Source organism: Aspergillus brasiliensis (assembly GCF_001889945.1).
Source record: "Aspergillus brasiliensis CBS 101740 unplaced genomic scaffold ASPBRscaffold_9, whole genome shotgun sequence".
NCBI classification, from domain to species: Eukaryota; Fungi; Ascomycota; class Eurotiomycetes; order Eurotiales; family Aspergillaceae; genus Aspergillus; species Aspergillus brasiliensis.
Genome location: NW_027137450.1, coordinates 33,884 through 47,340, shown reverse-complemented (window position 1 = coordinate 47,340; position 13,457 = coordinate 33,884). Strand labels below are relative to the sequence as shown.

Below are 13,457 nucleotides of genomic sequence, written 5' to 3'. Positions count from 1 at the left end.
ATATTTAAGTTAATCTCTATCTACTCTAACTATTTATACTTTTACTAATAATTATTATTAGACTTATTTTCTTAATTCTAAAGATAGCTAGAAGAAAAAAAAATAATATATTTTAACTATTATTAGGGCAAGGGACAGAGGGCCCTGCAACTAATTGTATGGCAAGCTTTTAAGGTTGCATACTAGCGACTCCACCCACTATAAGACGTGGTACAGTGAGTATGAATGGAATCCTGTGCTCCAAATGTGTTGAACCATCGGGATGGCATTGCTGAGACATTCTTCCAATTGCAAGACTACAATCAAGAAGAAGTGGGTGAATAACATTTGCCGCAAAAACCTAATGATCATGCCCACTCCTTAACATCGCGTCACACATATCATATATGTCAATAACAAAGTTGTCAGTATATTTACTCCCAGTATCGAAAATGGAACTGAGCTTTTCCCTGATTTGCTTTGAAGTGCACTTAAAGATGTATATCAACGAAGATACAATGTGCTATACTATACAAAACGGGAAATAATGTTACAAAGGAAGGGCAATTGTTTCGTCTCCGACCGTAGATCACATCGGTCCCCATGACAGAAAGCGTGAGAAAGGCTAATGTTCACTTCATGCCTTCTGGTCAGGGAATTTCCGTAGCATATCACCCAATCGATCAATCGGCGCAGACATCAGTCCGACCACGGTTTCATATGGTGGCTGGTCGGGGGCCGCGGGATGGCTCCGAGTCGGGATGAAATTCTTGGTGCGACCGAAAGAACGCGCCATGCTTTCGGAGGCATCATCCCCCAGAGCGCCTTCCAGAGCGGGCAGATCGTTGCTTTCTTCCTCGTTGATGTGCTGCTCCAGGTTGGCCCAGAGGCTTTTGAGGGTCGGGATGAACTCGGGATCGTCAGGTTGAAGGCCTTGAAACGTATACAGAAGCTCCTTGACCTGCAATACCAGACTGTTTAGCTTTGTTCTTGTATTATCACAATGAGACTGAAGATAGCATACTATTTGGTGCTCCTCTCGGTCGTGGTCCGCCATAGCCTTGCCGTTGTTCAGCTTGAGCTCCATTTCGGGATACACGACCAACTCCTCGCCGATCGAGTGGCGGGCCAGCTCCCAGGTGAATTGGTTCTGCCATCGGACCCGGTCATCATTGGTTTTTGCGCTCAGGATCTGATGATAAGCATCCTTCAGTTCGCGATGGTCGTTCTTGATGAGTTCCGATACGCGAATCGCGGCGGGGGCAGTTGTCCGGAATCCACGCCTCGCTATCGGAAGCGTCTTAGAGAGGGAGATGAAGGATCCTGGTCTGTATGATATTCTCGAGTACATTGACAGCGACATTATCAGCTGTCCGATCAAGAAGTAGGTTCGTTTGTAAGAATTGGCTCAGACAAGGAAGCACTACTATGTGCACATTGTACTACATCGTCCTTGAGTTCGGGGGGTACAGCGCAGAACCTGTTTATAATACTTCAATTTCGAGTTCCAGACCAGCTCCAAAGTATGACATGGGCGGGCACCAAGTATTGGTAACTGGCCGCAGTCCGGTCAGCCAACAATGGTTCAGCAATTAATCATGTTTCGTCTGCGCTTCCAAATGAGTAGTGGCATGATAGAACAATGACATAGTCGAGATGTCCCAGTTTCGGGGGGTCGTGGTGCTGCCTGTAAAGCCAATGGCAGTTGCAAGGGATCGTTGTTGTGCGGGAAAGCCCTCAATAACCGGCTTCTCCATTGCTGAAATCCCTGGTGCACGCAGCCTGGCCATGGCCACCCGGTCGATTTGCTCATCGAGACGACAGCCTGCCCAGAGTTTAATTCTGTGGTAAGCTTAGGGAACCATAACTCTATTTGCATGAGGTAACGGTCCCCGGCAGATCGTCATGTCTAATACATGCCGGAACCACCCGGAAGCCAAGGGAGGAAGTATAAGAACATAACCCAATGCCATCAGAAAACACCAGTTAAACAGACGATATCAATCAATGAGTGAAGTTGATCGATTTGCCAAGACAGCAGCCAGAATGGCAGCGCATCCTTTGCAGGCCTTGGGGGAAGCGGTGGGTGCTGCGGGCGCGGATCCGCGCATCAAGCAATTGAATTCCTTGTTCCAGGGGGCCAATGACGGGCCCGCCCGAACAGCCGCCAAGTTGACGGGCGTCCAGCAGGGCGGCAAGCGCGAGGATGATGGGCCCTACTTCACTAACAATGAAGGTATTCCCTTCCCCGATCCGGCTCACAGCAAGACGGCGGGTGGACTGCCCTTGGTATCCGACACTTTTCTGCTGCAGAAACAGCAGCACTTCAACCGCTCCAAGAACCTGGAGCGAATGGTCCATCCATGTATGTGCCATGCCCTCCTTCAATAGAATTGGGATATTGACCATAAACAGGTGGTAGTGGAGCTTTCGGATACTTCGAGACTACCAAAGATGTCTCCAATCTCACCAAGGTACATTCCTATTGGCCTTTTTATGGAATGAATAAAGTTAACCTGTATAGGCCGATTTTCTCAAATCATCCGGACTCAAGACGCCCGTGTTCGTCCGCTTTTCTACCGTGACTCTCGGACGGAATTCCCCGATCTGGCCAGAAACCCCCGCGGCTTTGCCATCAAGTTCTACACAGGAGAAGGCAATTATGAAATCGTGGGGCTGAATTTCGTATGTGCTCCTCCTACCGTTCCTCCTATCATATCTCTAACCTTGCCTGACCAGCCCGTTTTCTTCTGCCGAGATCCTATCCAAGGCCCTGATGTGATTCGGTCGCAATCTCGCAACCCCCAGAACTTCCTCCTCGACCACAACTCCCTCTTTGACCTGTTGGCGAATACGCCCGAGGGGTATGTCTTGTTTGACGGATAGGAAGGCTGAGTGCCATGTGGCTGACAAGGGACAGGAACCATGCCGGCATGATGTTCTTCAGTAACCATGGAACGCCAAAAGGCTGGAGAAACAACCACGGCTACGGCTGCCACACCTTCAAATGGTAAGTTTTCATACATCAATTCGGTGCTTAACGACTAACCCCTCCAGGGTAAATGGTGAAGGCAAGTTTGTGTATATCAAGTATCATTTCCTGGCCGACAATGGCCAGCGGCAATTCACCGCCGATGAAGCCCAATACCACGGAGGCGCCGATCCGGACTGGTCCAAACGCGATTTGTGGCAGGCCATTGAGAAAGGGGAGGAGATCACCTACACTGCGCACGTACAAATCATGCAGCCCGAAGACGCAGACCCCGTGAAACTGGGCTTTGACCCGTTTGATGTCACCAAGGTGTGGCCGAAGAAGCAGTTCCCGGTAAGTCAGAAACAAACCCTCCTTCTCTGCAATCCCTGGGTCACTCATCCACTGGAATAGCTTCACGAATTCGGCAAACTCGTCCTCAACAAGAATCCCGAGAATTTCCACCGCGACGTGGAACAGGCGGCGTTCTCCCCCGGCAGCATGGTCCCCGGCATCGAAGATAGCCCGGATCCCCTGTTGCAATTCCGCATGTTCTTCTACCGCGATGCCCAATATCACCGCATCGGCATCAATCTTCATCAGATTCCCGTGAACTGTCCGTTTATGGCCTCGTCCTATTCCTCGCTGAATTTCGATGGCCAGATGCGCGTGGATGCCAATCACGGCATGAACCCACAGTATGTCCCGAACAGCTTCGTCAACAAGTTCCGACCCGACGTGGCGGAGGCGCCGTACCAGTTGGCGGACAACAATGTCGGTCGCAAGTCCCATTTCTACCATGAAGGTAAGGATTCGGAATATGATCAGCCGCGGGCTCTGTATACGCAGGTGATGGATGAGCGTGCGCGCAAGCAACTGCACGACAACACTGCTCGGCTCCTTCGACTCGTGGAGTATCCGGTGATTCAGATCAAGTATCTGGCACAATTGTACCGCGTTGCACCGGAGTATGCACGGGGCGTCTATGATCTGCTCCCGGAAAAGTCCTTCTCCTTCAGCGATGTCCAGCAACGGGCTGGTGGTGCCGAGGCCGCCATGAAAGAGCCCAAGTTCCGCCCTTGCGCCCCGACTGATAAGTTGGTCGGAACGTGTCCGATGCAGCCGGTTTATAATGTGCGAGTGTAAGAAGCTCTGCAATGGCTACATTGGTACTATATGATGTTTCCTACGATACATGTTCCCGGTTGTATTCAGAGTTTGTACTGTCAAGTATAATCCACTACAGACCTTCTTATCCCATTCTGCTTACAGTAAATACTAGCGTCCCTTCTCTGTAGAATGTACAGCCAGTCATGGAGGCAGCATTGCTGAAGCGACGATGAATCGGAGTTCAATAACCCATTGGTTCACGAAGGTGGTTTTACACGATGCTCCGCTAATGAAAAGAAATATATATATCTGTGCCGGTACGGCAATTCTATCCAACCAGTCGGTCTCCTCAATTATCCGCACTCGGTGGTCCAAATAAGCGCCCAAAGAGTACTAAATAATGGACTTCAAAGAAGATAGTGATGGTGACAGTACTTGTCCTCATACAAAGTAGATAGTCCTATAGTAGTCCCGTGAATGATTGACGCCGATCGATACTGTGTTTGGAGATTCATGTGAAACCACCAAGCCTGAGGGATGGAATAGCCCCACTAACAAGTTGCTAGTTGATCAGGCAAACTTTGAAACCATCCAAACCATCGTCCCGTCAGCTTTTCTTCCATGTCCACATTACCCACGAGTACTACTTAGCAAGCAGTCAAGATGCCGGTTACTTTGACCACCTCCAACTCTAGACCAGAGGCGTGGCGTACAGCCAAGGCACTCACGGCGGAAGACCTCTTGCAGGAGTCCTGTCCAGAAAACGCCCGTCGTTGCAAGCAGCTGCTCCAGAGCTCTTTCACTCCAGAACACCTCGCTGAGAATCACATCAGCGCCTCTTCGAATGGCCTGGTCCATGCCGTATTCCAGGCATATAGCTACCATCACCATCTGACCCTGCGACCGGAGGACGTGTGGTTCGCCATCCTCTCCCAACTGAGCTTCTACATCAACGAGCATGCCGAAGAGCTGCGGTCGCATTTCGTGGCCCATAAAGGAAAGGAAGAAGTCTCTGTCACCACAGTGGGGACGATTAATTCCGTCGACTTTGGAGCACTGGCAGTCCAAATGACCGAGGCCATCCAAGAAAAGGTCGTGGATCCCGACCTGCGGACATGGCTCATGCCGGCATTCAGCACCACCAGCACCAGCGACCAGGTCATAGCGGCGGTGCTGATGATGGGTGCCATGCAGCAATACTTCTCCTTCAAGGCCTATCTGATGTGCGGCATTCCCAGTGTGACGTTGCTGGGCGAGCGGGAAGACTGGGTCCAGCTGCTGAGCAAACTGGACAAGCTTCCGGACTTGGGCGCCGAGCCGGCTCAGTTTGCTCGTCTTCTCCGGCCTATCCTGACGAGATTCATTACCTCCTTTGACGATCCTACTTCAGAGTCGGTGCGTGAATTCTGGGGCTTATGTGCAGATCGAATTTCTTTCGGGAGTGGCCCGTCCTATCTGTCCGGGTGGGTCACCGCGTTCTGCTACTGGGATGAGAAGGGTCGGCTCATGGAGGATAAGGGCACGTCGGGATGTGAACTGGATGGGGTCCAGTATCGTCGTGTCGACCTCACGGACATCCCGGGAGCGTTCGCCTCGGTCCCGATGAAGTTGAATGACAATGGCACCGAGTATGAAACGGAGCTCGTTGCCGGTGTAATCGGTATCCATGCCAGCTGTGTGGGAGATGCAGGTGGCCAGCAGGACATGATTCAGCCGGCTTCGGGATGGTGTATATATGAGAAGGCCCCTGCTGCGGAGGATGAGGAGTAAAACCAACCGAGGGGTAAACTTGGTGATTCCTGAGCATACGTCAAAGGTCGAAAATACAGTTGCTTCGAGAACGCAATACCCAATTCATAGCTTGATTCATCCATTCTCCTGTGACCGGTGCTCGATCGTAGGCCGAGTAAGGTTGGGGTAGGATGTCAATAAGTTAGCATGCTCTGATTAATCCTCCACTTCGGCGAGTGCCCTCAACACAGCAACGGATATTTAAAAAAATGGTCATGAATGTTGCCATCTCATTGACTACAAAGTTGACCCGCAACCATAGATGAGAATAGTCCATACTAGTAGTCCAGAATGCGACTGTGTAGCATGGGGATTGAGAAAGTATATGCCATAGCTCTCAAAGCGGCCATGGCCATAACGCCGGATGACCAGATGTAACCGGTAAACAGGGATCATCCCTGCAGTGCTGGATGTTGGGAAGTCCCCGCAGACAAGCTAGGGATACTAGATTGCGTGGAGCTGAGCCAGCTATGGCAGGACCAAGAGCGGCTACTTGGGCTTTCCTTATCTGGGGCCCCTGTTCGCACGCCCAGAATCTTGGGGCACAGTCCACATGGGATAACAGTCACCCATGCCTAGTCATATTTGGCCACCGTAGGAAGTTCATACCGTGATGGATATGTTGAAGATCTTGGTAGATCTCATAAACAGGGCTGGGCTGCTCAGCTGGTCGATCTTCAACGCGTGTGGGGCGTGCGGCTGAGCGTCATAGGATCACGGGTCACAGTAATCCCGATATTGCTTATTCTCACCTTCAAACCGTGACTGTGGTGCTCGTATGCTCATAAAGAGTTATTCAGCATTCATCAGTGTGTACGGGGTAGGATATCTTGTCTACATGATGCACACTCTTTGGAGGGTGCATATTGAAGGCCGCAGCATGAATCCAGGGATTTCTTTCCACCGACTATTAATCCAACCCCGCTACACCCTTCAGACGAACAGGGCATTGCCTTATCTACAGCTATTTCTCTCATCATCTGCCGATCGCAGAGGGGAGTGTTGGGACCGATACCTACTAGGGGAGATAGTCTGTAGACTAGTAAGGACTTTCTATTACCCCGGGTTTTAATAGCGTGCCATGCGACTTGATTCGTTAGCTGCATTTAGGCAAGGCCCACAGAACTACTGCAAGTAGGCATGTGATATATGTATAGTAGTAGCAATCAGCTTTTGGAGAATGATATATGTCAGTCCTGGCTTACAGTGAATTTGCCACCAATTTAATATATATAAACCCTTCTCTTTATGGTTCAGTGAGATCTTCCTTCACAATTCAATCAATCACTACCTGGCCACTGCAACTAAGATACTCTTTATATCTTCGCGATCTACTACAACTTTTTTGCTTAATACACAATGAAGTTTACAGCTGGAATTGGGACTTTTCTGTTCACTCTATCAGCCTCTGTCAATGCGGCCGCAACTGGGAACTGCACTCCGGGCTTGAATTACTGCGAAGTCGTCCTTGACAGCCTTGGTAAGTTCAGAACACTTTCAAGCCCACTCCATTCAAGGTCAATACAAGACTGATATATACAAAGGCGGTAATAAGGATGCGATGCATGATGCGATAGTCCGATGGGGTTCCCCTGAAGCCGCTCGCTACCCGGGCCTTTGGGGTAGATACCTGTTCCATTGCAATGCCGACAAATCACTTAGTGTTGTTGAGGAATGTCATGTCATCTGTATCAACAGTGGCGCTGGAAAGAGTGACGTCTGTGATAACCCGGTGTAGATAGTGCAACGGATGAAGGGTGAAGCATGGGGTCATGCGTAGATTGCGAAGTCTGCAGTGATTCGTCCATCATATACCTAGATACTGGTGGTAGACAAGAGATCGAGGAATTTCGATGACCAGTGCGGTTGTTCCTGTGATCATTTGGAACTTGATTGTCCTAGGACTACGGATTATGATATTCCGCTCACGTGGGTTGACTTTTATGATACTCATCCATATACCCCGACCTGCTTCAAAATAGAACCGTGCAAAGCTGACCAGCTACTCCGTTTCTACTACCAATCTCCCATTCAGATGTGGGTTCCTAGACGTCTTGCACAGTCATTCTCTTCTCCCACCAGCCCACCCGCAAGTGCGACCGTACCCCTTTCTCCTTTCTTCTTGACCGACATAATATACTCTCCAGCAGCCACCGATCCGCAGCCAGGTTTTTCCATATTGTCAGCACTACAAGGCCCCCAACCAATGCTACGGACTTTGACTCAGCAGGAAACTTCAAACCTCCCCGGAGGCTATAATTCTGGTAATAAATTCTTAGATCTTTGACTGGGTTAGCCCCAGGCTAGCCATATGATTCATTCAAACTACTTGATATCTGATCAAAACTAGAAGAGGGGGTATGTTTTGTTTCATTCTAATGGCAACCAGGCAGCCTATAGGTACTTCTATATTGAATGCCTACTATGGTGTAGCGAGGGGGCTGCTCTAGTAGCTGTCGCAACAGTCATAATTGGCACACTCAGTGTCCCACAATCAATCCTGGTAATAAATTGAAGTGTTCAATTCAATTTCCAAGGTAAAGTATAAGATGAGACAGAAGGTTACTAACTAAATGACAGGGTTCCGACTTTAACAAGTCGATGTTATCGCAAGGGTGAGTGACTGAAAAGCCACAGGAAAAGCTCCGGCTCCACCGCTCAAGACCTCCATGGGCCTTACATGTCAACCCCACTCGAGGAATCCTCGTTGACAACCCCGCCAGAAGAGGTAAGGCTAGCAGCATATGTAGCACTGCTGTCATGGCTGGCAGTAACATTAATTCCAAGGGTAATCCAACCAAAAACACCATCCTCGATCGAGTCTCCCAGCAAAGCATACTCGAAGAAAGGGTCGGAGTTGCTATCCTCTGTCTCAACGATGACCACGTGATCGTCGGCATTCTCGGTAATGGCAACGGTGCTGGTGTTGTAGGGGTAGGTGGCCTCAACCTGGGAGATCAAATCCTGGTCGAAGAACAGCTGGCCGATGTGAGGGATATGGCCTCCAGTCAGCGTGTTGTTGGCGAGGACCTGCGCACCCAGGTGGGCGATGACATGGACGTGAGTTGCGCGACCCGAGTAATGTCCAGGGAAGACGGTCTTGAATCCCGCAACGCCATCAGCATCAGTCTTTTGAATGCCACGGAGGAATGTCTTGTCAAGGTTGGAAGTGTCATTGACGTTGCCGTTCATGCTGCTTTGGACTCCGGAGTAGATTCCAGTGGAGTTGCAGTTCCAGACGTCCCAGTAGAGGTCCTGGATGGGTTCGCAGGTGTTGATGTCGATGAACTGGCCGTCAATGTAGAGAGGCACACCCGGTTCGCCGTCGGAGAGATCATGGCGGATCAGCTCGCCCTTCACCCAGAAGGGGCCAACCTCACCCTCGGGAGCTAGGATACACACGGGGTCCTTCGAGAAAAGCTCCGATTCAGGGGTGTTGAGGGTCACATCGAGGGAGGAGTGGTGCGAGGTGTTGACCACCTGCTCCGTATCGCGGAGACCCAAGGAGCGCTTCTTGTACTGCTCAAACACGGCGGCGCGGCGAGAAGCAGCTCGTTCAAGGACGCCATTTCTCTTGAGCTGTCCGGCACACTGGCTCAGACTCCGGTGGGCGTTGTGCAGGAAGGCACGCTTGGAGACATCGGTGAAAGAGCTGGGTTCATGGGCTCCCGGGTGCGCCATAGCAAAACCGGCCAGCGACAGCGCGATGGCCTGCTTGAGCTGAAGAAGCTGCATTCTGAGATAATTGAGGAGAGACGGTTCGAAGAGAACGAGTGAGTATGAGTTGGGTTGTGTTTTGGAAAGATTTGAAGACGACCAAAAGCCATGCTTTATATATCCTCAATCTGTCGGGCTCGGGATGTCTGTGATCCGGAAGTAGACCGATATCCACGCAATGCTCTCTGCTTGATATTGTCACTGAGGCATTCTGAACCGTCCCGAGGCCTGCAAACGCGTCATCGTCGTTGTATAGGATCTTGGCTGATCTCTTGTCATAGAACTCAATTGAAGTGAATCACAGTCGGCGGGGAAGGAGGAAGGAAGGTCGACATCCATCAGTATCAAAAAGACGTGCGTGGCTTATGAAATGGAGGAAGATGATTGATGGAGGCTATCCGCTGTCCTCGAAGTAGCAAATGGAGCGGAGTGGAGATGGGATCAACCGGCTCTTGGCAGCTTCCGCGTCTCGGCACCATTTTCCCCAGGATCGACACTTCATCTTGCCCTCTGCATCTTCCTGCCCGCGTCAACCTTCATGTTTAACTTTGGCAAACACCGGCCCTAGCGTTGCCGCTGACTAAGCCTGGCTGAGAAATTGCAACGTCCTTACAGGAACCGCCAGGATCCAGGAGCATTAGACCGGTATCTGCTGTCGTTCTGGCCCGCTAGGCATCTCCCACTAACATGAGCGGCCAATTTTCAGTCGAGCGCCCTGGTGGACGAGCTCGCAATGCTTGTGATCTGTGCCGCCGGAAAAAGGTACGTGATTGCATCCAAATCAATGATTCGTTTACTTCCTGCAAGTGGAGTTCTATGGCATTTGAGTGCTTATCCTACATGACCACACTAGATTCGCTGTGACAACGCACAACCAGCCTGTGAGGCATGTACTTCCGTAGGTGTGCAGTGCACATTTACCGAACACCCTAGCCTGCTGCGGAAAAGCCTCCGAGAGTAAGTACCGATGTCATTGCCATACTGGTGCGCTAACGGAAGTCATAGTCAACTCCTCGATGCCAAAGCACGGATACGGGACCTGGAAGCCCAGATGGCTGTCCAGAACACCTCACCCAATTCTGATCAAGGAGAACGAAGTACTTCTCATGAACGTTCGGAAAAACCATGGCTTCCCTTGTTCGCTGTACATCATGTTTCAGACACATACAGCATAGCCACTTCGCTTGCGACATTCCAAGCAGAGATCGCCCATTGCGGAGTAGGAGAAGCTGGCTCCACCCAAAGAGCGGCCTTTTTCTCCACAGTCTACCAGAAAACGGGGGCCCAACTCGATCTCGACCATTTCCTAGCCCAGGCGGCACAATCGCTCAAATTTCGGGGCCTTCAGAGCAGAACGGGGTTGAATCGGTCCCTGTCGCCAAAGTGGCCGCCCACATCTTTGGTACAACACTCCATCCATCACTTCTCCCGGAGCGGATTGTATTCCATCTTCCCCCTTGTCAACACCGATGCCCTGAGTCGGTTGATTGAGGAGGGTGTACTGAACCACCAAGATGAAACTGTATCTGCGGCTAGCTTGGCCTGTCTGATCGCATTTACTGCGCTGATGAGTGTGATGCATCGGCTCAGCCCGGGATTTGTCGATGCCGAACCAGATGCTTACATCCAGGCAGCGCTGGGCCTCGTACCTAGGCTGCTGTTGGAAAAGCCCAGTGTTAGAGGCCTTGAAGCGATTGTGTTGATGGTATGGGATTGGCACAATGAACAGAGGATTTGTGGCTGACTCTCACAGATGACCTATCTCATGCCCAATGGGCAAATTGAACCCGGCCAGCTCCTACTGTCTCTGGCTACTCGAATGATCCTCACACTCGGCGCGCATCGGTGCTCCGTGTTGGACAAGCCCGAAGGCAGACATCTCCGCGCCCTGTTCTGGTTTTGTTATGGAGCCGATAAGAACATGGTCATCCGATACAGTCAATCGCCGCATTTCAGGGACGAGGATTGCGATCTCCAGATACCGGACAATTATGTTTTGTCCTCATGCGACAATCAGTTTTTCTCAAGACCTCTTCCTACCAAAGAATTACTCTTTCCCTCTGACGTCCGACTTTCTCTGCTCAAATCCAAGGTGTATCATCTTCTTTATTCTCACCACGCTCGAAGTCAATCCGAGGCCCGTCGCCTCCAATATATTCGTGAATTAGATCAGGAGCTCAATGACCTGAAGTCAACCTTTCCCGCAAGTTGCTGGCCGGACCTGTTTGCCACTCCTTCCGCTCCTGATTACACGTTCCATGACCTGAGTCTGCGTGGTGTGTGTGTGCACCTCGAATTTTACTCTTTACTAGGCAAGATCCACGACGCCAGTCATTCTCTGCAGGGCAACAGCAGCATTTCTGGCTGGTCCATTCTCCCATCTAGTGCGGAGCTGTTTCATCAGGCATCCCGGTCCATTCTAATATACATTCGCCACGTTCGAGGTTTCTGGAATTGGCATACGTTCTGGTATCTCTCCACAGTCTCCCGTTCGTTGAAGGTCGCTAATATTGTTTAATCAGGATCTATGCCCAGTTCTTACTGACCGGCGTCTTCTCCCTCTTCAAATGTATCATCAGTTACCCTAATGCGCCGTCATATGAGAACGATGTACAACTCCTACAGAGCTTAGCGGATATGTTCGCTGAACTAGATCACGAGGAGTCAGCAAGTGCGCGGGGACAGTTTCCTTCAATCTATTTCACGGTCTGTCTGATCAAAAGATTAATCTTCCTTGCCAAGCAGGCCTCCCAGAAGGCTACTGAGTGATTCTTGCTCGTTGGCAGTAATTAGAGTCCCATTTGGACTTGCGCAACAGAGCCTATACCATGACCATGCATGGCGTTGCGGAGAATTCGGGTTGATTCCATGCTATAAGGTGATTGTCATCATCAACTCATCATCATCAACTCATCACCTTGGCTGACAATGCATCCTCCAGTGACTGAAGCAATATTTCCATTATCGAAATAGCTTCCTGCCTCACATCCATATCTGTTCGCGATATAATAAGTCTGGAGATACCCGCTGAAGCTTTACGCTTTTCAGCATGACTATCGTTCTCGACAGGCTACGGGTAGTAGCTATTCCCGACAAATTATTGTCTACGGAAGCTACTATGCAATTCTAGGGGATGCTGATATGTCCTCCTATGCTTTGTTGCGTCTCAGAAACACTGCACCGATATTGTGGCTTTTTGAGACCTACAGTATGACCTGCATTTACTGTACTATCCTTGCTGGAGATCAATTGGTGTAGCGTTTTAACAGGAGCCTGTACCCGGATACTAATATAAGCGAGAAGCTGCAGCTGGTTGTCACCGAAATTGATATAGTATCTACATAGACTGGCACGATCACATAGAGGGATTGTTCTCTGGTAATTGTTATAAGAAGCCGCCACCATATGCCATGCTTGTTTCACTGCTTACTCTTTTGTCCTTTCCCATATCCTCTGCAGTGTTTCCTTCGCGCTTCTTCACCGTTCCTTGTGTGTTTCAGGGTTTAAATGGCATCTACACCACAACCAAGCTCAACATGCTTCTCAACCCCGATCGCGCCCGGTGTAGATGAGCGAGAAAGGCAAATAAAAGTCGCTGTCTACTTCGCCTGCCCGGTGAAGCATCGTTTGTATTGATATTCGAAGTGCCTCAAAACTCACTGAAAGATTACACTAGATATAGCTTGTATCCTGCGCGTATAATATGCTTAAAATAAATAGCTAGTCACTCTGCCAGACTTGAATACTTGGTATGTTTGGCCACACTGTTCTCCTCGGTCTTGTTGCCCATCCTTGAAAGACCAATAGAAATCGAACATCGGCTATGGGCGGGATGACTTGACATGAACTTTAATGGCTAATAGACTTGCTGAGCTTACATGTGGTATGG

The 13,457-nt window shown here is 50.1% G+C and overlaps 6 protein-coding genes across 6 annotated transcripts; 4 read left to right on the top strand and 2 right to left on the bottom strand.

Moving 5' to 3' along the window:
* Positions 1–258: 258 nt before the first annotated feature.
* ASPBRDRAFT_181147 (uncharacterized protein) lies at positions 259–1,404 on the bottom strand. Its single transcript, XM_067619937.1, has 2 exons — positions 1,004–1,404; positions 259–940 (listed from the first exon to the last, which is right to left on the bottom strand). The coding sequence occupies exons 1-2, from the start codon at positions 1,340–1,342 to the stop codon at positions 617–619; spliced, it is 663 nt and encodes a 220-aa protein (XP_067477019.1). The 5' UTR covers positions 1,343–1,404; the 3' UTR covers positions 259–616.
* A 621-nt stretch (positions 1,405–2,025) lies between these two features.
* ASPBRDRAFT_208500 (catalase) lies at positions 2,026–4,096 on the top strand (the record flags this gene model as incomplete). The annotated part of the gene is made up of 8 exons (XM_067621830.1): positions 2,026–2,344; positions 2,395–2,453; positions 2,504–2,541; positions 2,595–2,664; positions 2,719–2,843; positions 2,900–2,989; positions 3,037–3,304; positions 3,365–4,096. 8 exons carry the CDS (start codon positions 2,026–2,028, stop codon positions 4,094–4,096), a joined length of 1,701 nt encoding a protein of 566 aa, XP_067477018.1.
* A 553-nt stretch (positions 4,097–4,649) lies between these two features.
* ASPBRDRAFT_45056 (DUF4419 domain-containing protein) lies at positions 4,650–6,045 on the top strand. Its single transcript, XM_067625316.1, has one exon. The coding sequence runs from the start codon at positions 4,724–4,726 to the stop codon at positions 5,828–5,830; it is 1,107 nt and encodes a 368-aa protein (XP_067477017.1). The 5' UTR covers positions 4,650–4,723; the 3' UTR covers positions 5,831–6,045.
* Positions 6,046–7,136: 1,091 nt separating this feature from the next.
* ASPBRDRAFT_208498 (uncharacterized protein) lies at positions 7,137–7,853 on the top strand. Its single transcript, XM_067621829.1, has 2 exons — positions 7,137–7,331; positions 7,396–7,853. Exons 1-2 carry the CDS (start codon positions 7,211–7,213, stop codon positions 7,587–7,589), a joined length of 315 nt encoding a protein of 104 aa, XP_067477016.1. The 5' UTR covers positions 7,137–7,210; the 3' UTR covers positions 7,590–7,853.
* Positions 7,854–8,426: 573 nt separating this feature from the next.
* ASPBRDRAFT_66851 (intradiol ring-cleavage dioxygenase) lies at positions 8,427–9,586 on the bottom strand (the record flags this gene model as incomplete). Its single annotated transcript, XM_067628798.1, has 1 exon — positions 8,427–9,586. The coding sequence occupies one exon, from the start codon at positions 9,584–9,586 to the stop codon at positions 8,528–8,530; it is 1,059 nt and encodes a 352-aa protein (XP_067477015.1). The 3' UTR covers positions 8,427–8,527.
* A 669-nt stretch (positions 9,587–10,255) lies between these two features.
* Positions 10,256–12,337, top strand: ASPBRDRAFT_56570 (uncharacterized protein; the record flags this gene model as incomplete). Its single annotated transcript, XM_067627590.1, has 5 exons — positions 10,256–10,330; positions 10,422–10,525; positions 10,574–11,273; positions 11,322–12,037; positions 12,091–12,337. The coding sequence occupies 5 exons, from the start codon at positions 10,256–10,258 to the stop codon at positions 12,335–12,337; spliced, it is 1,842 nt and encodes a 613-aa protein (XP_067477014.1).
* Between the last annotated feature and the right edge of the window lie 1,120 nt (positions 12,338–13,457).

Coding starts and splice junctions, on each gene's coding strand:
- ASPBRDRAFT_208498 (XM_067621829.1), top strand. CDS start 7,211: ATGAAGTTTACAGCTGGAATTGGGACTTTTCTGTTCACTCTATCAGCC. Junction 7,332..7,395: donor AGTCGTCCTTGACAGCCTTG/GTAAGTTCAGAA, acceptor ATATATACAAAG/GCGGTAATAAGGATGCGATG.
- ASPBRDRAFT_45056 (XM_067625316.1), top strand. CDS start 4,724: ATGCCGGTTACTTTGACCACCTCCAACTCTAGACCAGAGGCGTGGCGT.
- ASPBRDRAFT_181147 (XM_067619937.1), bottom strand. CDS start 1,342: ATGTCGCTGTCAATGTACTCGAGAATATCATACAGACCAGGATCCTTC. Junction 941..1,003: donor ACCGAGAGGAGCACCAAATA/GTATGCTATCTT, acceptor CTGGTATTGCAG/GTCAAGGAGCTTCTGTATAC.